The sequence below is a fragment of the Gossypium hirsutum genome, chromosome A11, assembly GCF_007990345.1.
Source record: "Gossypium hirsutum isolate 1008001.06 chromosome A11, Gossypium_hirsutum_v2.1, whole genome shotgun sequence".
Classification (NCBI taxonomy): domain Eukaryota; kingdom Viridiplantae; phylum Streptophyta; class Magnoliopsida; order Malvales; family Malvaceae; genus Gossypium; species Gossypium hirsutum.
Window position 1 is genome coordinate 13,536,898 of NC_053434.1, and position 24,207 is coordinate 13,561,104.

Here is a 24,207-nt window from a genome sequence, read left to right on the forward strand (position 1 = left end):
GGGTCCGCGTGTTTTTGTGCGGGTGGGTTATTTGCGGTCCAGGTCCTTCCGCATTTTCAGTTTATTTCGATTTGGCCCTGTTGCTTATTTTTAACCTTTTTTGAGATTTACCCATAGAATTTTGCTTTGTTTTCGATCAGGTCCTTTCCCATCAGCGCATTGAAAGCGGACATGTGTCCGAATTTGTCCTTTTTTCCATTTGGTGCTCCTCTTTTATTTTACTTTCGATTTTGACCCCGAATCTTCGTCCTATTTTCAAATCAGTCCCCTTTTGTATATTGTTGCTATTAATTAATTTTAATAATAATATTATCAGTATTTTTACTACTATTATTATGTTTAATACTGTTATTTATGTATTTTTACTACTATTATTATTATTCTTATTTATCTATTTAATATTGTTGTTCATTTATTAATGCATGATTATTTATTGTATTTCTTATTTCTTATTATCACCATGTATTTATATATACTTTTGACCCCAAGCTTCACTATGTATACATGTACATACAAACATGTTTGTCTTTCTATGTTTTATATTTATATATATAGATATATATATATATACATACGTGTAGTACCATCCATACATTTTTTTTGTATAATTTCGAAATACATATATACATACATTTTAATATACCTTCATGTGAATATTTTATATTTCATATGTTTTACCTACTTAGTAGCTTCAAAATACATTTATATACATACTCGTATATTTTCATACATATCTATATTTATTCACACATTTATTTTCATAAAAACGTATACCTATTCCTTATTTCTTAAAATCCTTTTTCTATGTTTTATAGTTCGTATATACGTATTTTTTATATTCTAATACATATGCATATATATATATATCTATGTACGTTTTTGTAAATATATATACATACACATTCATACATATCTTTTAATCTATATATATACATGTATATATTTTTACATTTTTGATTTGTTATTCACATGCTCATTATTGTTTTAAAAGAATGTTTTCATTTTATTCATTCATTTATTTGATATTATGTACTTGATTTGTTTCTTATGTTTATTTATTTCATTTTTGGTGATGGCTTATACATACCTTATTGAATTCATTATTATTTTGTTATGTGCATTAACCTCGTGTTTCATTTTACCCGATATATCAAAATCCGTTTCAAATAAATCACATGTTTAGATTCAAGAAGGTCATACCCTAACGTATTGGGTTCCGATTTTCTTCGTTGAATTTAAATAATCGAGATTACTCTTTTAAAATTGATAAAAAGCTCGTTATCAAGAATTCAATATGTTGTATCCTAACGCATTGGATGTGACACGTTGTTTTCTCGAGACGAGGATTTTTCAAAATAAACGTAATATTTAATGTTTAATATTTTGAAAAATTGTGCCCTAACGTATTGGGTTGCGATTTTTTCGTTTGATTTAAACAATTGAATATTCTTTTAAGCTTTATTACACGATTTTTTCCTCAAACTCAAGTTTTAAACAATATCGGGAATTAAAAAAGGATCGTGTCCTAACTTACTGGTTGTGATCCCTTTCTAAATCCAAGATAATTAAATATCTTTTAAATAAGCATTTTTCATTCGCATATCGGGAATTTGAGATATTGTGTCCTAACTTACTGGATATGGTTCTCTTTCTCGAATAACGTGAAATACCCCTTTTTCTCGAAAATTTTTAACGTTTTAATACAAGGATCGTATTTTTAAAATTCTTCAAAGTTTTCAATCTTCGACATTAAGACATTAACTAATCAACTAGGTACCAATTTCTGGGCGTTACGAGGGTGCTAACCCTTCCTCGTACGTAACCGACTCCCGAACCCGTTTCCTAAATTTCGTAGACCAAAACCGTTGTTTTAATAAGATCAAATTATTTATTAAAAACAACCTCTTTCCAAGGTGACCCAATCACACCCCAAAAAGGATTGGTGGCGACTCCCGTTTCATTTTTCAAAACCCAAGCTGACCCCGTTTTCATCCAAAAAATGGTGTCAACAGCTTGGCGACTCCACTGGGGACAAAACACGAGAGTCAAGCCATGAGTTGATTACTTTTTGTCTTTTTGTCACAAATCAAAACTTAGTTTAAATATACGATCCTTTCATTGTATTTTTATCTTTATTATGATTTTCGTCATTATGATTCATAATTGCTGTGTTTAAGTTCAGATTTATTTTTGCACATTGCATTGCATGACCGTTGGTCATACCCTTTTAAGTGGGAGTGAGAAGCTACGCCTTCGTGAGGTTTTCACCTCCGCATGGGATAGTGAATCGCTTTCGGGATACATCCGTACCTATGTCTTCGTGAGATTTTCATCTCCGCATGGCCATAGGGAAATGTATTCCCCTGAACTGAACTCAGTCCGTATGAGCCTATGATGGGTGAGGATCGAGGAATCTGCTGGTTCGGGTACCCTTACTTTAGAACCAACCCTCATATAGTAGACTTAGGAACTTAACCTAGGTAGAGCCACTCCAAACCCCTAGTATCTACCCGATTAGGTACTTTTTGTTTTCTGTGCTTGCTTATGTTTTGTACTAACCCTTCTTGTTGTGTTTTGATTATGATTGCATTACATTGCATTTGCATCTTAGGAAAGAGATATGGACTCAAATCCAATTACTAAATTAGAAAGCTTGTCATGGAATACGAATTCCTTGATAAAGTGGAAAACAATACGACTTCCCAAACATATTCTGAGAAACACAAGAATGGCGATGGAAGAGTTCGTGACCTTGCTTGGTGGCCTGGGGATTCGAGACGATTGTCCAAAAGCCTTCAACAAGCTGACGAGCCTTATGAAGATGGGCAGATGATGGATCACGACCAAGATCAAGAAAATGAGCTAGCAATGGCATATATTGGTGAGATTACTTCAAACATGCGGATGAAGAAAAAATCGATGTTGTTTCTTGGAATATGAGGGTGAGGTCGTACATGTATCCGTTTTATGTAAGGGAATTTGCTTTCTAGAAAAGTCTCCTAAATGTAATTGAATCAGAATCAACGTCTCTTTAGGCATTCATTTCATGCATTTGCATTACATCGCATCATATGCATTAGACTTTCACGAAGTGACCCTAATTATGTAAAATTATTTCAGCTAATCTGGAAAACCAATCAACCAAACATCCTTACGGTACTCGTCGCAAAGCCAAAGAAATGGATCAAAGATTAGAGAAACTGGAGCAAACGCAAAAAGAGATGCAAGACCAGTTACAGGTGCAAATGAAAGAACATATGGAAAAGATCCAGAAAGACATGGCACAAAAGATGAAGGAGTCTCAGGATGAACTAATGACTAAATTGACGCAATTAATAACCAAGGGAGTGGATAAAAGGAAAAATCCTGTGATTTGCGATGAAGAAGGAAACAATGATGAGCCACTTTTTTCTCCAGGATACGCGCCTCCGCAAGCGCAAATTCAGATTGAACCACATCCACGAAGATCTTCTGTCTCGATTAGACCTCAGCACTTTCAAGGTGACGCTTCAATACCGAAGAACCTTCAGGTCAGATCTGGTTCTAATCCTGACGATAATCTGGTTGTCCCGGACTTCGATGAAGTAGCGGAGAAAGACAAGATGAAGGAGGAGTTACCAAAGCAGTTTGAGGAGAAATGGAAATGGATTGAAGAGAAGTTTAGGGCGATAGAAAGTATCGACGGCATTCTTGGAATAGATGCGAAAGATCTGAGTTTAGTTCCGGATTTGATACTTCCTTACAAATTCAAGATGCCGGAATTCGAGAAATATAATGGGACCAGCTGCCCAGAAGCTCATATTACTATGTTCTGTAGGCGTATGGCCGGATACGTCAACAACGACCAACTGCTCATACACTGCTTTCAAGATAGCCTCACAGGGGCAGCGTCTAAGTGGTACAATCAATTGACGCGTATCCAGATTAGCTCTTGGAAGGATTTAGCACAAGCCTTTATGAAACAATACAGTCATGTAGCTGATATGGTCCTTGACAGAATTACCCTTCAAAATATGGAGAAAAAGCCTAATGAAAGTTTTAGGCAATACGCACAAAGGTGGAGGGAGGTCGCTATTCAAGTTCAGCCGCCACTCCTTGAGAAAGAAATGACGATGCTCTTCATCAATACATTGAAGGCCCCGTTCATCACCCACATGTTAGGAAGTGCTTCGAAGAGTTTTTCAGACATAGTCATGAGTGGTGAAATGATTGAAAATGCCGTGAGAAGTGGAAAGATTGATGCTGGAGAAAATAATAGGAGGTCAGACTTAAAGAAGAAGGAAAATGAGGTGAGCAATGTGAACACCTACAACAAATCGATTACACAGCCAAGAAAGGTGATTACTAGTCAGCAAGGTTCATCTAGACAAGAATCGTATGTGAAGCAAGGCACTGAGAACCTTCAATTCACGCCAATTCCGATGTCATATAAGGAGTTGTATCAAAGCTTATTCAACGCACGTATTGTCGCCCCTCTCTACACGAAACCTCCACAGCCACCGTACCCCAAATGGCACGATGCGAATGCACATTGCGAATATCATGCGGGAAATACGGGGCATTCCATAGAGAACTGCATAGCCTTCAAGAAACTGGTTGAAAAGCTCATCAACATGGGTGTAGTCAAGTTTGGTGATTCATCTAATGCAGAAAATTCGCCACCCAACCATGATTAACAATGGGGTGAACGCAATATATGAGAAAGTGTTGGGAAGTTTTCACATCAATACCATATATGAAGGCATAATTGAAAAGGGATCTTGTTAGATGTCCGCCTTTATAAACCTGGAGTGCTCCAAGCAATGAGCTTGTAGAAGAAATCTCTGTAGTTTTTAGAGCTTATTTAGAGTAATGTTCAGAACATTTTTGCTGTTTTTAGCCTGAAGCGATAGAAATTCCTTTGTGAAATAGGCTAATGTCGAACGTCATTATTCTAATAAAATACATCTTTGCGTTCCTTTTTGAGCCAATATTCTTTCATTCTTTTTGATTATTTCAGTCTGTTGGATTTTCTTCCACAACATTCATTCATAATCATATCGTAAATAATCATTCATAAATTTATACATTCTTTTGTATATTCCTCGGTGCTTATTATGGGTCCTCAGATATCAATAACATGAATGAAACTGCTACAAACTCAGATTTTCCACTTGAGCGAGATATGTGTTTAGAGGGATCTCACGACTTTGAAGATGACACAGATCGTAGCTTATCTCCAAACTTGATGAGGATGGTAGAACAAAAGGATAAACAGATCCTACCTCTCAGTGAATCATTAGAAATTGTGAGCTTGATGAAGACTAGAATTGACCTGCCTACAGAGACGAAAAATTCAAAGATGTCTTTGTATGATCATGCCAGGGTATCCCTCGATTCTTATAATAAAACCTGCACAACAGCACGATGTCAGGAATTTACAGTGCGAACGATGCAATTCTTTGCCGGGGCAATACCGTTCTCGTCAATTCAGCATAGCTTTGCCCATTTGAAGTCGAGTTTCTATTCCTTCAAGATGTTGCTGGATTTTATCCCGATGGAAGAAGAAGATCAAAAGTTTCCAGTTGTAGTTTTGCCCTAAAAGGCTCTATAAAGGAAATTCGATATCAGAGAAGATCCTTTGAAGGGGATAACAAGGACTTGCCTAATCCCAAGAGTTTAGATCCGATTCAAAAAACAAGAAAAAAAAACAAAATCAAAATCAAAATAAAAAAATAAAAAAGAAAAAGAGAAATCAATCAAAGTCAAAATAGAAATAAGAAAAGTAAAGAAAAGAAAAGAAGAGGCCAAGGCGAAAAACCAAAAGGGGCGCTTTGTGACCAAAAGTGGTTTTGAGTTGAAAACCCAAAAAGGGTGACTCAAATTTTGAGCAAAATGGGGCATGGACATCACCATTATCGAAGACTTCTAATGGGCATTGCCTCACTATTGAGATCATTAATTACTTCATCAAATGGATAAAGGCTACAGCATGCGTCAATGTCATCATATGCCAATATAGAAATCCAGAGACGATGGTATGGGAAAATGTATTGAACTGGAATGACAACATGATAGTTGAGGGCTGTAATCGGTTCAAAATCAGACATCACAGTTTGTCACTGTATTGTAAGACAATGAAGTTCAAAAAAAAAAAAAAGATGAATAATGAAAATGGAAAATGAAAAGAGTAAAAATGGAGAGGCTAAGGGGAAAACCCGCAAAGGGCGCCTTAGGCCAAAGGGGATCTGAGCTGAAAACCCGAAAAGGGCGGCTCAAATACTGATCAAAATGGGGCATGAGGTGATATAAGCTGCTAAAGTTTTGTTCATATTGAGGCATGTGTTGATCTTGCCATGCCTGAATCAACAGGAAAGGATAGGCGACATCTTGGGGGCATCGACAGAGCATTGTAGATCTCCTAAACACATGTCCAACTCAAAAGGGTCTTCAGAAAGTTTGTATAGAGAAGTTCAAGCTGTGATATCTGGGGCACCCAATTCTCATGTTATTTGTTGTTCTTGGAATACTTTTTCTTTCTTTCCAAGATATACATTCCCAATTAATTCTTTTGTTGTCCTTCTTCACTATTTTCGATAATTTGTTCTTTCGAGCTATGCTCAGAACCAACTTTATTCTTATCCATTGTTATGACCTTTTTGCAAGCATTGGAATAATGATTAATGGACTAATAAAACTTTCACAAAGGAAGTTTTGCATATTACTCTGAAAAGTTTCTAAATAATACAGGAACCTGAAACAGGACTATTGTTTAGAACATGCCAAATTGGAAGGTTGGAAATTTGAGAAGGAAGAGTCTAAGTTTGGACTTTCTCTTTGGATTTTGTTGACAAATGCAGTGATTGAACAAAATGACAAGATGTCGTGTCAATGAAAAAGCTTAAATAAACAAGCAAGCAATGATTGTTAGGCAATAGGAAGAGGTTACCTCAGAGAAGAGAGCCTTCATTTGTGCATGAGTCTTTGAAACGACACCCTGGAAATGGTGTAAGGGGGACCAGAAAGATTAAGATCCTATATCCTTGAATTGTGATAAAAGAGGATTGAGGAAAAACCATATTTCTACCCTTGGATTGTAGAGGGAGAATGATCGTACAAATTTTGTGCCCTAGTGGATTAAACTTTAAGGTTTACCGTGAGGGCAATCGGATTAAGTGATTCTTTGGATATGCTAGCCGAGCAAGAAGGTGGTATAGCACGTCAGTAATAAAGCCTTAATATGCTTTTGTGTGATGATAACCTAAGCGTTAAGGAATCATTTTCATGACATTTTGCATGTCATTCATACACATCTAGTTAGGAGCATTTGATTCGTTCTGATCATGTCATCCTAATCTCTAAGCATAATTAGGTTCATAAAATAGAACATACAGGTCATGTTCCCTAGAGAACAAATCAGTGAACATCGAAAACAAGCCTTGCCTTCATTGGTTGCAGTGGAGCTGGTTAAAGAAGCAGATCTTGCCCTCCTGCATTAATAGCGAAGCAGATCGAGAATAAAACCTTGCCTCCATTGGTTGCAATGGAGCTGTTTAAAGATAGCAGATCCTGCATTCCTACATTAACAGCGAAGCAGATCGAAGACACAAACCTTGCCTCTCTCGGGTGTAGCAGAGCTGGTTGAAAACAGCAGATCTTGCCTTCCTGCATTAACAACGAAGCAGATCGAAGACACAAACCTTGCCTCTCTCGGTTGTGGTGGAGCTGGTTGAAGACAACAGATCTTGCCTTCCTGTATTGACAGCGAAGCAGGTCGAAGACACAAACCTTGCCTCTCTCGGTTGTAGTGGAGTTAGTTGAAGATAGTGGATCTTGCCTTCCTGTACTGACGGTGAAGCAGATCGAAGAAACCAGATCTCATCTCCCTAAGCAGTAGTGGAACAGATCGCATCAAGTCTTATCTCCCTAAGCAGCAGTGGAGCAGACGAAAGAATAAATCCTATCTCCCTGAAGTTACAGTGGAGCGGATTAAAAACCACAAATCTCATCGCCATAGAGTTGCAACAGAGTAGATTGAAGCCGTATCTCTCTGAACTGCAACGAAATGGATTGAAGCTGCAAGTCAGAACACTCTGAAGTGCAGTGGAGTGGATCGAAGCAACAAGACAAAGTGGACTGGAGTGAAGCTACTTGAAGAAAAGCGTCAAGAGGAGTCCAGACTCGGCGAGACCGGGCAAAATTGGGCTTTCTTAGTCTTTGCTCTGTTCTCGTTACACGACAACGAGCAAAGAGGGGCAGCTGTTACAGCCCATTTTGCCCGGGCTTAAGGCCCAACTACCCACCAAACAACCCATTAACCCAAACCCATTTCTACCAGCCCAAATAAACAAAAAATAGAGAAAGAAAGAAAACCTAATCGGTCCTGACTACTGCCGCCGTTCCTCTGACCACCGACGCACGGCCTCACCTGCTCCACCAACTCCTCTGACTCCCTGCAAGATGAAACCAAACACGCAAAGCAGAGACAAAAATAGATAAAGAACTCATGTAAAATGACTATAAAAAGCCAAGCAAAATCGGTTGTAAGGGGGGGCTTTTAGTTTTCTTTTTTTCTCTTCCGATTCTTGTAACAAAGAACAGTTTAAGTAGATAGAAAATATAAAAACTAAATTTCAAGGTGACTTTCTTCTTGTTTTGTTTCGGATTCTTTTTATTTCTTTCATTTTTTTCAATCATATATATATATAATAGTTTATATTTACGAAAATAAAAAAAAAGTGAAATTTTTACCTTTTCGAATTTTCCGGCCACTGCACGCGGTGGCCGGAGCACGGCGGCCGACGGCGATCCTCACGCCGGAATCTGGGCAATGCCCAGCGGAAGCTAGAGAGAAAACAAATTTTTAACCCCTTTTTTTTAAAAACAAAACTGCTGAAATGAAAAAAATAAAATTTTTGGGCTTTTATACTGTTAGCGAAACGACGTCGTTTCATCTGGATGCTTTAGCGCCAAAACGGCGCCGTTTAGCCCCATTACCCGCGCATTGACCCGACCCGCAACCCAGGGTCCGCGTGTTTTTGTGCGGGTGGGTTATTTGCGGTCCAGGTCCTTCCGCATTTTCAGTTTATTTCGATTTGGCCCTGTTGCTTATTTTTAACCTTTTTTGAGATTTACCCATAGAATTTTGCTTTGTTTTCGATCAGGTCCTTTCCCATCAGCGCATTGAAAGCGGACATGTGTCCGAATTTGTCCTTTTTTCCATTTGGTGCTCCTCTTTTATTTTACTTTCGATTTTGACCCCGAATCTTCGTCCTATTTTCAAATCAGTCCCCTTTTGTATATTGTTGCTATTAATTAATTTTAATAATAATATTATCAGTATTTTTACTACTATTATTATGTTTAATACTGTTATTTATGTATTTTTACTACTATTATTATTATTCTTATTTATCTATTTAATATTGTTGTTCATTTATTAATGCATGATTATTTATTGTATTTCTTATTTCTTATTATCACCATGTATTTATATATACTTTTGACCCCAAGCTTCACTATGTATACATGTACATACAAACATGTTTGTCTTTCTATGTTTTATATTTATATATATAGATATATATATATATACATACGTGTAGTACCATCCATACATTTTTTTTGTATAATTTCGAAATACATATATACATACATTTTAATATACCTTCATGTGAATATTTTATATTTCATATGTTTTACCTACTTAGTAGCTTCAAAATACATTTATATACATACTCGTATATTTTCATACATATCTATATTTATTCACACATTTATTTTCATAAAAACGTATACCTATTCCTTATTTCTTAAAATCCTTTTTCTATGTTTTATAGTTCGTATATACGTATTTTTTATATTCTAATACATATGCATATATATATATATATATCTATGTACGTTTTTGTAAATATATATACATACACATTCATACATATCTTTTAATCTATATATATACATGTATATATTTTACATTTTTGATTTGTTATTCACATGCTCATTATTGTTTTAAAAGAATGTTTTCATTTATTCATTCATTTATTTGATATTATGTACTTGATTTGTTTCTTATGTTTATTTATTTCATTTTGGTGATGGCTTATACATACCTTATTGAATTCATTATTATTTTGTTATGTGCATTAACCTCGTGTTTCATTTTACCCGATATATCAAAATCCGTTTCAAATAAATCACATGTTTAGATTCAAGAAGGTCATACCCTAACGTATTGGGTTCCGATTTTCTTCGTTGAATTTAAATAATCGAGATTACTCTTTTAAAATTGATAAAAAGCTCGTTATCAAGAATTCAATATGTTGTATCCTAACGCATTGGATGTGACACGTTGTTTTCTCGAGACGAGGATTTTTCAAAATAAACGTAATATTTAATGTTTAATATTTTGAAAAATTGTGCCCTAACGTATTGGGTTGCGATTTTTTCGTTTGATTTAAACAATTGAATATTCTTTTAAGCTTTATTACACGATTTTTTCCTCAAACTCAAGTTTTAAACAATATCGGGAATTAAAAAAGGATCGTGTCCTAACTTACTGGTTGTGATCCCTTTCTAAATCCAAGATAATTAAATATCTTTTAAATAAGCATTTTTCATTCGCATATCGGGAATTTGAGATATTGTGTCCTAACTTACTGGATATGGTTCTCTTTCTCGAATAACGTGAAATACCCCTTTTTCTCGAAAATTTTTAACGTTTTAATACAAGGATCGTATTTTTAAAATTCTTCAAAGTTTTCAATCTTCGACATTAAGACATTAACTAATCAACTAGGTACCAATTTCTGGGCGTTACGAGGGTGCTAACCCTTCCTCGTACGTAACCGACTCCCGAACCCGTTTCCTAAATTTCGTAGACCAAAACCGTTGTTTTAATAAGATCAAATTATTTATTAAAAACAACATCTTTCCAAGGTGACCCAATCACACCCCAAAAAGGATTGGTGGCGACTCCCGTTTCATTTTTCAAAACCCAAGCTGACCCCGTTTTCATCCAAAAAATGGTGTCAACAGACGCCATGCCATCCCTTCTGGAGGTGGGGGTAGAATAATGGTCTCCGCTCTATCAGCTGCATTGAAGGCAATAAACAGGTCACCCTTTAATTGAGATGCCTCAGAGCTCAACTGGCCCTCTGCTTTATCAGCTTTCAATCTCATAGCCAGGAATTTGCAGGAGGGGTCTTCCCATCCTGGCGGTGACCGATTGCTTCCATGCCATTCAATGTTTTCTTCTTTGAGAAAGTTCCTTTTTGAAGGAGGTCACTTCGCCTCTTTCTAAGCGAAATCAAGAATGAGATAAACTTTGTTGTTTGAATACCAAAACCTGTTGTCATGGTATTCCAATCTAAATGTTTTCTGCTACCACATGACGGGGAACCACTGGAAGAGTGGCCACATTCATCTCCCATGTTAAGAACAGGAATGCCCAGCGAAATGTACAAAACAAAGAGAAAATTACGAATTTGTTTCAGTCTTCTTTCGAGCACAGCAGTGTTACTTGTAGGTCCTTCTTCCCCACAGTTCCAACTTACTTCTGAAGCTAATTCAGCATTACTATAGCTGACCAAGTCCACAAGAGGAAGTCCAAAATTCCTAGCAATAAAATTGAATGAAAATGCTGGGCCTCGGCCATCAGAGAATATGTCCCCGCTCCCACAAAGCCGTGTAGCAAGACTACTCAGGGCGCCTTGGCCTCTCAAAAAGTTCCTTATATCGGAACAAAACTTTGTATTCATTTCTGCCCATTTTTTCCAATGAGGAAAACGTATCTCCTTTGGCATCTTGTCATATGGATCCCAGCAATCTGCAATGATTTTAGTCATGGACAGCACTGGTTCAAAAGCTATTGCTTCAACCAAAGGAGGACGAGACAAGCGTTCACCATGAACCCCTCTCAACAGACATGAAGCATTGATGAAACAGAAACCATCAATGTGGAATTCAGTCACCCAATGCCGAAGGCTATCTAAAATCAACTGTTGAACAACAGGATAGTTACAATTCAAAGCATTTCTAGCTTCTAAATCTTCAACACTATCTTGTGATAATAGGATAAATCATCAAGTCCTTGCAGGGCTCCACCCTCAGCAGTATGGGTAAAAACCACTTCCAGGAAGATCTCTATCCCATTGGCATGCAAGCTCTTAACCATCCCCTTCATCGAGTTGATAGCAGATACAGAACCATTAGAAGGTCCATACAGGTTTGCTGGTGAAAAGAAATGACATGGGAAATATGGTCCCTTCTGCTCATTGAATGTAAGTATTGGCTCTAATAAGACAGCATTAATGCCGAGATCTTTTAAATGCTGTACTTTCTCAGTTACACCTGAGAAAGTCCCTGCCACATCAGCTGGTAGCTTACTAGATTTGTCTTTAGTAAATTGCATAACATTCAACCGATACACCAGTAATTGTTCCAAAGGTATCTTTGGAGAAAGATCACCACTCCAGTCAAAAGCAGGCTCCTTGCATAGTCGCCCAAGGTGTTTCGGGAGCAAACCAGACTCATGATGATTAGGAATGGAACTCCCAATTATTTTAGCATAAGGATCCAAAAGAACATGTTTTGCATGGAATGTGTCCCTGTTTCCCTTGCACCGATAACCATAGCTCACAAAAGTCCATGCACCTTCTATTGAAGCATGCCAAATATCACCAGTCCGATTAACGTAAGGATCAAGGTCAAGCTCTAAAGCAGGTTCTTCAGATGCATTATCATCATACAAGCACAGGACCAAACTTTCTGCGTTTCTTGAATAAACTGCAAAGTTCATGGAACCATCTGTTGAAAAGGAAAGACCCAATGGAGCTGGATACCCTTGATCTAAACCAATCGGTACACAAAACTAGACTTCCTATGACTCCTGATTTCTAAGCCACTTGAACTTACACGTGATGAAGCTTCAGCAAGAACGATAAGTAGCATGGGACTTCTTCAGCTTCAAACTCCAACTCAAGTGCCAACTCACTGGAAGACCTTGCTATAAATGGGGTTTCAATGATCTGGTTTATTATATCACGATTGGATCTGTACAGACCTCCACTTAGCTTCAGGTGGCTGTCATCACTGGAAAACTGCAGGGATGAAACTTCAATATCTACTACATATTTGACACTTCTTTTGCAAACAAAAACTTTGACCTGACCACCAGTTTCTGTTCGAAAGAGATAAGTCGATTGCTTTTGAAGTTCATCAACTTGGCTAGTTTTATTGACTGATTCTTCAGCTTGCTCAACAGAAACTCGTGCTGCAGCAAAGCATCTCAAACCAAGACTCCAACGAGGAGATTGAGCGACATTATGTACAACTTCTCCAGGTAAAAGCTTTCTTCCTACATCTATTCTCTGAAGGCTCTGTCCCACTTTGCTTTTACAAACACAACTGGTAACAGCCGATTTAGACAGTTCATTGGCTCCCAAGTTTAGGCAATGGGACCCTATTGTATGGAAAGGAGAAAGAGTAGCCATAAAATCTTGCAGAAGAAAAAGGATTCTGAACCAGAGAACAGCACAGAAACTTCTCAAGGAGGATAATTTTTCCTTACTGAATTAGAGATATCTTTCTGCTAGAAATTAGAAACGAGTTAGCTTACTGAATCAGTAAAACTTAAACAGAATAACTGTTTTCGTCAGGTTTAGATACCAAAGCCTTAAGAAACATTCAGACCCAGAAAGCAATCAAATACATGTTAACGAATGCAATTGCGGAACATCAACAACTCCCCAAAGAAGATCGATCAGATACATAACTAACATAAAGAAAGTAGATAATGCATAAAAGAAATGAAGGTTTTACATGCAAGAAAATCAAAAGAAAGAGAAACCCAGATCAATTGCAGCCTAAGAAACTATGGGAAATTTGAAATATGAAGTGCTGATAATAAAAATGAACTGATTCCCAGTTGATAAAAGAAACGTACAGTAGCAGTAATAAACCCAGATAACCAAGAAATCAATAGAATAAAGTAGCATACCAGAAGCAGAGAAAGAGTAAATTGAAAGTAGAACTTACAGCATTGGAGACTATCAGCCGAAATTGATTAGTGATCAAAGTCGGAGTACTGAGTACTGAGTACTGAGTTAAGGAGAGCGAGTTAGCAGAGAATGAGAAGAAAAAGAGAGAATTGGGTGAAGTTAGTTGCAGTAACCGAAATCAGTGTAGAGTTGTCGTTTCTTGGACATTGGAATTTATAGCTTCCGCAATGACCGCACAACGCATTCGTCTCTGATCTACGCTCTTTCTTTCCTCAAGGCATCGTTGTGATTTGTAACTTAAACGGTGCGTTTTGGTTCCAACAAATAAAGAGATTTTTTTCTTGTTGTTCTCTGTTTTCAGATAATAATTTTCTTTGACTTGTTGTGAGGAAAGGGGATATTTTCTTTCTTATGTAGTAATGATTGGTTATAGAGAAATGTACGAACGGTCCATAATATTAAAAGTGTCCATCAACTAATTCATTTTCTTTTCTTAAATAAAAAGTTAAATTATTAAAGCTTCTATCCAAAAAAATATTAAACTATTAAAGAGTTTGCTTATTTGAAAAAAATTGAAAAAATAAAGATTTATTTGGATGTTAAATAAAAATATGAAATTTGTTTAAATAAAGTATCTCTATTTTGAATCTATTAAAAGTTTATCAAATTAAAAGAAACATGTAAGAAGAATTGAATTGAAGAGAATATCTTAATCAATTGTTAAGGTATTTTAACATTCAATCAAATTCGATAATTGAGATAAACAATCACTTTATCACAATCAAACTCAAAGATAAAATACAATCCGATCTTTTACCTACTATCACACAGTGTGGATAGTCATTGCTTTTGCAACCTCAATGAATGTTACAGGGACATCAAATAGAGCTTTCTGAGTTGTTATTTGTCATTTGACATACCACAAAAATCTAAATCTAAATTTACCATTTTAAAAAAAGTCCAATGATAAGGGTGTGAAAATTTTACCAAACCAAACAATTTAATGTTTTTCGTTTTAATGTTGAAAAGCAAGAGAATCATCATAAGTTCATTCAGAACCAACTTAATGATCATGTATAAGCAATTTGTTTCGACCATCTTTCTGGCTACGTTTCAATAACTAAATACCAAAATCTTGTTGTATACTTATATTATACCTACAAGAAGATAGAATAAGAATATGAAGACCAAATGCTAATACTGAACACCCATGCTGGTTTATTCCATCTCTAACTACCATCAGAACTTGATACTGAGCACCGTTAACTGCTCCTCCTTGTCAGAACAAGCGTGTTGTTCTCTTCATCAGGAACCAACAGAGGGCTCTCGAAGTGGATTCTGCCCTTGAAAACTGGATGTACATAAGCATCCTTAAGGTAGGCTCTCAAGTTTAGGTTAGGCTCTGTTGCCCGTTCTAGGGTATCTTTGGTCATTGCATCCTGTGTTTTAATAATAAAAAAGAGTCACCAAGACAAAGATCAAGGAAGAAATATGATATTTTCCTAAAACCTTGATCCAAATTAAATGGCTTCATAGAAACTCTAGAATTCCAAAGTGCATGTTACATTTTAGCAGTATCATGTAAATATATTCCTTTATATTGATGTTTCATCAAGTTTAAAACTCTTTCTTTAAAAGATTAATGTAGATCATAAAGCAAAGAGATCCTCACCTGCAACGAGAACCTTACAAATGCAGATTGGAAACGGCCCTTGCAGTATACATGAAACCAAATGGTCAAAATAGGAAGAGGAAGAAGCGCAATTGTTGACTTCTCAACGCTCTTTGTGCTCAACAATCCCATTAGAAGAAGTTGAGATATTAGTAAACCAATAAGCAGACGTCGATGCACATCTGGCCAAAATGAGCCTCCACTCTCGTATCTTTGAGCGTACACGTTGATTACCTTGCAACATGAAACAGCATTGTGAACCAATAACAGATGAGTATTACACCATGAGAGGAACATTTTGCGATCATAACCATAAAAAGCAGGACATATTGAATACTGGCGCAATATGCATCATTGTAGCCAAAAGAGAGGTTGTCTTATGGGGCTAAAGGCTGCCCCTACCTCAAAGGGATGTGCTATACCTTTATTTTACCATATTAATAGTTGTTCGACCAGAGAACTCTATATGATGAAATTAGCCCCTTGGATTCACTCCGCTTAATAATTAATCACTAAGGATACTATTTCTTCATCTTGGATTGGTCTACATGTACGGTATTGTACAACTATAAAATATCTATGTATATTTCCAGCATTCATATAAAAATTATGTATGAAAGGAAGAAAACAAAATGCTTATGTATATTTCCAGCATTTATTTAGCATCTAATGGAATGAAAGGAAACTTAAAAAGCTTTATATAGCTTAGAAATGCAAAGACAATAAAATATTAGGTTGAATAGTGTACCTGGTGACGAAATACCACATAGGAAAAAGCAAAGAAGATGATGACAAAAGGAAGAAGTACAGGTGTGACGGCAGAGTAAACAAGTCCAAGCAAGAAATACAATTGTATCTTTGGTTCATATGTTGCAAAGTTCAAACAACCAGGATCCATTGCTTCCTCCCTATCTTGTTCTGTTTTCACTAAAAACATATTTTTCAGGTGGAAAATGACTAACGGTACTAATCTGAGGATTTCTGCAGCAATCCCCGCCCATCCATCAACCATTATATAAGTAATGAAAAAAGTGGCTTTCATTGGGATAGATTCACCAACAGTTTTTGGAATCCTGCAGTACAATATCTCTAGTCAATCACACTTCCATATTCTGGTATGTTAAGATAAAATAGCATGATATAAATAGCATGAGAGGAGAGGTTGGATCTCAGGGGTGCAGACATAATGGTATGCTTATCAGCATAGCATCAACTCATAAACACATGAATGAGGATCATGACAGAGAAAAGCATGCACTGTGACTGAAAAAGTATGATAGGAACTAAAGAGTGAAAAAGTGAAAGAAAATCAGTGGCCCAGCATGGATTAAAAACTATGAAGGTAATATGTCTCAGTTCTGGTCACAAAAACATCGAACGGATTTATAAGAATACCTAATGAATTGGCATGTTGGAGTCCAGTACAAATAACTAAATGTCTTTCAGAATATATAGCAATCATTGCTTCTCAAACTTAATAAATTTCTTGTCGCAGTAACCTGGGTTTTTAACCCCCAATTTGTCTCAGTATTCAAACTGCATGTGTATATCATAGTATTAAACGTGTTACCCCGTCCATTTTTTTGGAAAGAGTTTGTACATACTCTGTTAGAGGCTGGTGAAGGAAAGTTTTAAGCTGCTGAAATGCCGTGCCAGTGATAATACTTCCAAGAAATACATTTATGAGAAGGAATAGGTGATATTTCCCAGCTGATCTTCTATCCAAAGATGAGCATGATGAAAATCCTTCTACCTTGGACATCATCATAAGAATTGTTGGAAGTAGAATGAGAAATATCTTTAGTACAATCCCAGGGAGAAACCCTTGGATGAAGGACCTGACAGACTTCCTGAAAATGCATTTTCCAACAGCTGAAATTTCACATACATCAAATCTCAGTCGTTAATAATTGAAAGGAATGATAAGCCTAATGATTATGTCTAAGATATCAGCCTGTGGCGAAGATCAGGTAATAGACCACAGCTGCTAATATATTCATTTTCTTAACTTTTTCTTCCCCTCCCATTGAGAGCCAGTTATGCATTAAGCAGGTGAAAATATTCTACAGGTTTTCTCTGGAAATTACACCAAAAAGAAGTTTAACTTTTCAGCATTGCAAAGCCAGAAATTTAACTATTTTACTAGTTGCAAATAACAGGAACAGAAGTAATCGGTGCTATAGTGTGTCCATGAGGCTCAAGAAATTAACAGTTAAATACTTCTTTCTTTCCATAACAATATATATTATGTAGTGCAAGATGCCATCCCTATCCATGCGCTGCTTGAGAAAATGGTTAGACGAGATGGAGATGTGAACCAGGATTCATTTAGGTCAAACACATAAATGACTGATTAAATGGAGGAAAATATTGAGGACATATAAAGAAATGCGACGCTAATAGAACAACACTGACAAGGAACTTACGTTTCTATTAAAGGCGTCAAGAAAGGAAAAACCTTCTCAATCCCTTCAATATTGGCTAGAGATTGAACAAAAGCTATAGGGATCATGAAGAAGAAAATAAGAAAAAAAAGTGCAATGGCCATGAGCAACCTTCGAATGGTGAGATCAAAATATGGTATTGCAAGATTCCTCCAATAAACATCACGTGGCTCAGGGGCCCATTCTGTCAACCAAATTGTTGGGTTATGGGATAACTGAGTTTGAGCACAGACAGCAGCCGCCCATCGGGACTTGAATGAAACAAATGCTGCTCGAACTATGGCCTTTGGATCACTCAGGACTTTTTCTCTTTCTAAAGCTTCCTACATAACAATGACAACATTACAGTTTTCCCTGTAACTAAATTACCCATTAACATAAAGGGAAGAAACAACAAACTCTATTGTTGTCTTTGACAGCATACAGCTTCATGTTTTTTTGTATTCCTTATTAAGAGAAGAGAAGAAAAGAGTAGAGAGAATATGGCGTTTCCTGGAAGTAAACTTTATATGATCTTATTGTATTGTTGCCTTGCTCCTGTCAATTCTTTCCTTAATTGAATAAGAAATTGAGAGAAAAAGTTGCCTCACTTGTCAATGTATGTGTGTGTGAATGTAAGGAAGGGAGTGCGTCTTAACCAAGAGAGACAATATAGCAATTTCCAAAAGATAGACTCTTCATTGGAAACTTTAACCATATAGCATGGTTTCAGCATCAAAATGAGAAATGCTATTAAAAATTATTTCCCTTTAAGCCAAGAATGATTATAGCAAAAAAAGATGTAATGACAAATTGTCAAAGAATAGCAGGTACAAAGCATCACATGAAACAACAGTGGAATTTAAAAGCAAAAATCCCTGGTACAGTCGCTACGGTGCACTGAAACTTACTGCTTCACTCAGCTTCTGAATCTCAGAAGAGTAATAATCGATTGCATCAACTTTAGTGCCAACAACACCACCGAAACCTGTCTATAATAACAAAAAATTTGATAATGAACTACACAGCTAAAAATCAATATGGAATAGTAAATTGCTTTGCTGTACACATCAACTTTATTCTGCCAAGAAATGAAATGGAGCCAAATAAATGTTAATAGTAAGATTGTTGTGCAAAGATATTACCCTTGTGATCGGCCTCTTTGAAGTCCTCTCATACTTATTAAAGTAGTAAGTATACCAATTTTGTAAACTCTTCTTCTTTTGAACCAATTTTGCAAGCTTATTTGCGTTATATACAACCTATCAAGTTACAGAGTAAAGTAGTTTATGTTATAGAAACTTATATCACTGGCAAATAGAAAGATAGTACTTCTAGACACCATCAGTTCCAAAATTACGTCTTATTATTTTTGATGTTAAACAGCCTATTATTATCCTTTCCTGCACTGCTGCTACTTCAAACTAATTTACCGGTTGAATTATCATAGGTGATGCAACTTTTCAAAGAAACACACCTGATGAGTGAGATAAGAGTCAGGGTGATTTACACGAAAAAAATGTTCAATGTGCTCACTAACTGTTTCATCAGGATCAGGAGGAACATTTCTCACTAGAACCTGCAAAATATATTAAAGCAAACAAAAGCAAGGAAAATTAAGTGCTAAAGCTGGGATAAGACAAAAATGCTTCAGATACATGCACATGTACATTGATTGTGTCAAACATGACAGACTCACAACTGCCATCTATCTTACACCAACAACATGTGACCCTCTAAGTCGATCAACTTTAGGTAGAATGACAGGGTCCTCATGGAGACACCATGATTCTATAATTGACTTGCACAAAACTGGGAGCTTTCAAGGTTGAATCTTAAGTTTTAAGATGGAGGATCTTATTTACAGAATGGGAGAGTGCTACCTCCCGTCATATAGCCCAAGGCTCAATGTACCCAAAAACATTTTCAGTTGAATAAAGAAGCAATGATACGAGTATGTCAGTTGTTATAAATTATAATAGAAAAATGATCCTGGAAGACCAAAACTGTGGGATGAGAAAAGAGGGGAAAACCTAGAAGAAAAGTGCCTAATTCAACGATAATGCAATGCCATTGACAAAGATACTTCAAAAGCTTGATCAATAGGACGTTATATGACAGTTCATGTTATACTAGAGGCACAACTTCATCATGTGCTAAAATACTTGATTAAGACAAAGCAAACCTTTCTCTATTTAATTGTATAATACATTAGGGAGCATAACTTTAGGTTATCTGATTCAGATATTACACATGAATGCATGATCTGTCTAGTCAGAGACTTGAGAATCTCTGATATTCATCATGAAAAACATCTTAGCCTGCAATTTTAATACGAATAAAATATTAAATACCATTTAATGATGATTGAAAATTTTAAGGACAGCCTTTTGAAGCTGTTGCGAGACATCCAATCCAATTACTTCAAATGTTCAAGCTAGATATGGTGCCAGTATCAGGATATGCGTGTGTTTTTATGTTTGCAACTAGAGATTCTGGTGCACTTAAGAGATCAGCTTGCATAAGATAATCAACAGTTGTAAATAACAGCATAACAATATAGGCATTAAGCAATGAACAAAGCAAAAACTCACAGTGAATTGATCAGGACGACGATTTTCTGATGCTAGATATCGTAACCTCATAGCAGCTACTTCTTTGTATTCAACATATAGCACATAAAATGTCCAAAGTGCAAATACATATGACATAACAATATGCACCCAGAACCTGAAAAGGATAAACTGAAACCTCATAACAGAGAAATGGAATAGATACTTCGTGCAAAATGAAAACTTTACAGTATAACAATACTTGGGCAAATGTAAAAGCCGAAAAGGAAAAGAGACAAAGTACTGTATTACTTGGATGAGGGCCTAAAACTGGATTTTTATCTCTAACATGCCTCGTGCACAATCCTTTAGAAATGGAAGTGCTAAGCACAAGCTTTACTTTTGCCTTGTGCTAATAATAGAATGATGGCACCAGATGTTTGAACCATTCAACCCTAAAATGTATGTTACTGCATGAGGACCTTGAGAACAGGTAGCAACAAACCAAAACAGTGTAAGAATCAGATTTCAGAACTCCAAAAAGGAGATGGAGTACATTAACACGGTATTTAATATAGTTTGCAACACCTCCTCAGAGCTGCATATAACATAAATATTGAAATATTAAAACCTGTCTCACGTTCTGCTTGAACAAAAATTACATCACTAGTGTTGGGAAGGCCTAGTATTTAAAAATTAATCTAGACCCCAATTTTTTTCCAATTCTGTAACTGATGAATTCCAGATGACAATCAGGGTAGGGCATTCGATAAGAGAAGAGCTAAAGAAAAAAAGAAAAAGTTATTCCTGACCTTTTTGATCCATCTGGAACATTTGATATTGACAGCTTGTCGATGTCGTTGTATGCTAAATTCTTGACACCCTCTAATGTTTCCCCCTTCCAATTGACAGGGACCAAAACCAAAAAGGCTAGCACAGCTAAGGGGCCAATTACTTTCAAGCTGCACATAATCGGCATCATAATCATATTATGCTGCTTAACCCATAGCAAACAACAATACGAAACTGTAAACTGTACACTGATTCGAACACAATTATTTCGTATTATACAGTACATCATGCATTTCGTACTTTGAGGGGGGGGGGGGGACATCGATATGTCGCTTCCAAATTATCGTAAAGATTAGTATATTATTTGTTTCTGTCTAATTGCACTTTTTGTTTGGCAAATAACAGAACCATCAACCCAACGGGTATCTAAAAAACTGACCCGAGAAGGTAAATTCGAATATATACAACAGAATCGAGCCCAGCATGATCAATGAGTTCGAGTTCAGGCATTCTAAAAGCTGCAGGCATCCAATTCAAGAATTTAATGTATGTCCTCCAATCTAAGTTGACAAATCGGGTTACGCATACTCCAGATCGCCTCGGGCTGTTTCTTATCCCCCTTCGATACCATTTCGGAAAGTAAACCCTATCATTAATTGGTTGAAGCCTCAATATTGCAAAAGCCACAAGGAATGCAAATGCAGAGAGAAGATTCAAAGCAGCTGAAACAGATATCTCTCCGAGGTTCGCCATTTCTTTCCTCGCTGGTGCAATTTACCTTGAATAAAAAGTCACTGAAATCTTGGTTATACCATCATGAGATTTCGGGTAATAATAACAATGAGAAACCAGAGGAAGAAACGAAAAGCCGACCTGACAATGGCGAGGCCTTTTCAAAATTGGACTTTCGACGAAACTGGCGACGAACCGAAATCAGATTCAATTTTCTTAGGAAACGGAGATGAAAATTAGTGGGTTTTTTTTTGTTTTTTTTTCTTGTTTTCCTTTTATTTTCTTTCCTTCGTCGCTTTTTTCTTGACATCAAATAGATTTGAAAGAGTGCAAATGCAATGGCGGCAAAAAGGACGGAACTCGGTTTTGGTGTCGTTAAAATTTTCAAACTTGTAACTCACGAAGCTCAAATATTTAAAATTTTATGGGATTACCCTTTGGCCTTTTTGGTTTCTTCACGCCCTCTCTGCACACTCGTGTTTATAGAGAAGGTAAAGCTTTTAATTTTTACAAAATTTTGAAATAATAAAATTAAAGGATAAAAAAAACCTCAGTAATAATTTTAAAAAAAAGTCAATTAAGTACTTTTAAATTTTAAAAATTTATTTAAAAATTATAAATAAAATTCATAAAAAGAAGTTATAAAAATTATAATTTTTTTATTAAAAACAACAATATTAACCCAATAAAAGAGTAGGAGTCAATTTTTTTAAAAAATTTATAACCATTTAATTTTAGTGGATTGTTATTGTTATTTTTATTAATAATTTTATAATTTTTATAAATTTTTGTTTATAATTTTACCATTTAGTCTTATCAGTTTTAAAAAAAACTATTTCCTTTCAATAAAAAAATAAGATTCAAATTGAGTAAATATATAAAAATTGAGGGTTATATTTATTCTTATATCTTATATATAAATATCAAATTTTAATTGAAAAACTATTTTAGTCACTTGTCTAATATATATGAATAATTTACTCATTTTTCACTAAGAAAACTAAAATACAGTTTAACAGTTTTATCATACTTTTACCCTCCCAGTATTAAAAGATGGTGGCAAATTTTAATACTGCAAACACTTTTTTAACTAAATTCATTGAGAGAACATTTATAACAATATACAGATTTCCTAAAAGATAAAGCATTTTTCGCCGATGGTGGCAATTTTTTAATACTAATAACGTTTTAAAGAAAAGTCATTGATTAATTGATGTAATAAATACAGAAACTAATATTGAAGTTTAAATTGATTTTTTTTTATCTTTGACATTTATTTTACTATTTATGTTTTAGATTTATGATTATCTTTTTTAATAGTATTTATATGTGTTTTTTTAAATGTGGTATATTTTATCATTTTATTAAATACTTATTAATATATTTCATTTTAATATAATATTAGATATCTAATAGTAATTTAAACTAGCCACGTGAAATTGACTCCATGAAAAAAAAAGTTATAATTCAACAATTTCAACACATAAAAAAGTATCATGAATAATTGTATAAAAAATATATATCATTATTCAAATTTATTTGATGTCTTTTTTCTAATTATTATTTTAATAGATTTTCAATAATTAAATTAACTATATGCATTAATTTATATAATTTTTATAAACGACTCAATTTTAAAAAATGGACCATAATTAAAAATTATGACTCAATCCCTAAACCAATTTTTGGGAAAAAATTAAAAGCCTGTATACCATTAAATACTAATAATCAATAGGCCCAATTTCCATTCTAATGACCCATGATAAGACCCATTTCCCTCTAATAATAATCAAATGAGAAAAAAAAATAATAAACATAAAAATTAAATTAATAATTTTATTATAGATTCTGATGATAATTATACTGATAATTTGAATCTTAAAAGCTAATTAATTTTAACTTAGACATTTTTACTACCGATACGGGGAGATTTATTCATGTTTTAGGTTTTTTAAATTACAAGGAATGAGAATAACATGAAGGGGTTAAAATATAGGAGAGATAGGTCGTCCAAAGTATGAACTCTTCTGAATCATGATAGCGTTTTGCCTCGTTAT

At 35.3% G+C, this 24,207-nt stretch overlaps 1 protein-coding gene and 1 pseudogene across 8 annotated transcripts; both read right to left on the reverse strand.

The window, feature by feature from the left end:
- Window positions 1-10,889: 10,889 nt before the first annotated feature.
- On the reverse strand, window positions 10,890-14,319 carry LOC121209761 (isoamylase 2, chloroplastic-like; annotated as a pseudogene).
- A 711-nt stretch (window positions 14,320-15,030) lies between these two features.
- Window positions 15,031-22,614, reverse strand: LOC107924638 (CSC1-like protein At4g02900). Of its 8 annotated transcripts, none has more exons than XM_016855166.2 (12): window positions 22,292-22,614; window positions 21,858-22,196; window positions 21,439-21,588; window positions 20,669-20,804; window positions 19,552-19,653; window positions 19,220-19,336; window positions 18,986-19,066; window positions 18,078-18,418; window positions 17,256-17,501; window positions 16,400-16,724; window positions 15,652-15,885; window positions 15,031-15,418 (listed from the first exon to the last, which is right to left on the reverse strand). In XM_016855166.2, the coding sequence occupies exons 2-12, from the start codon at window positions 22,169-22,171 to the stop codon at window positions 15,242-15,244; spliced, it is 2,223 nt and encodes a 740-aa protein (XP_016710655.1). In that variant the 5' UTR covers window positions 22,172-22,196; window positions 22,292-22,614; the 3' UTR covers window positions 15,031-15,241. The 8 variants fall into 8 exon arrangements, with proteins under 8 accessions (XP_016710655.1, XP_016710656.1, XP_016710658.1 ...); XM_016855167.2 differs by having other exon boundaries at window positions 21,858-22,212; XM_016855169.2 differs by having other exon boundaries at window positions 19,585-19,653; window positions 21,858-22,614.
- Window positions 22,615-24,207: the final 1,593 nt, after the last annotated feature.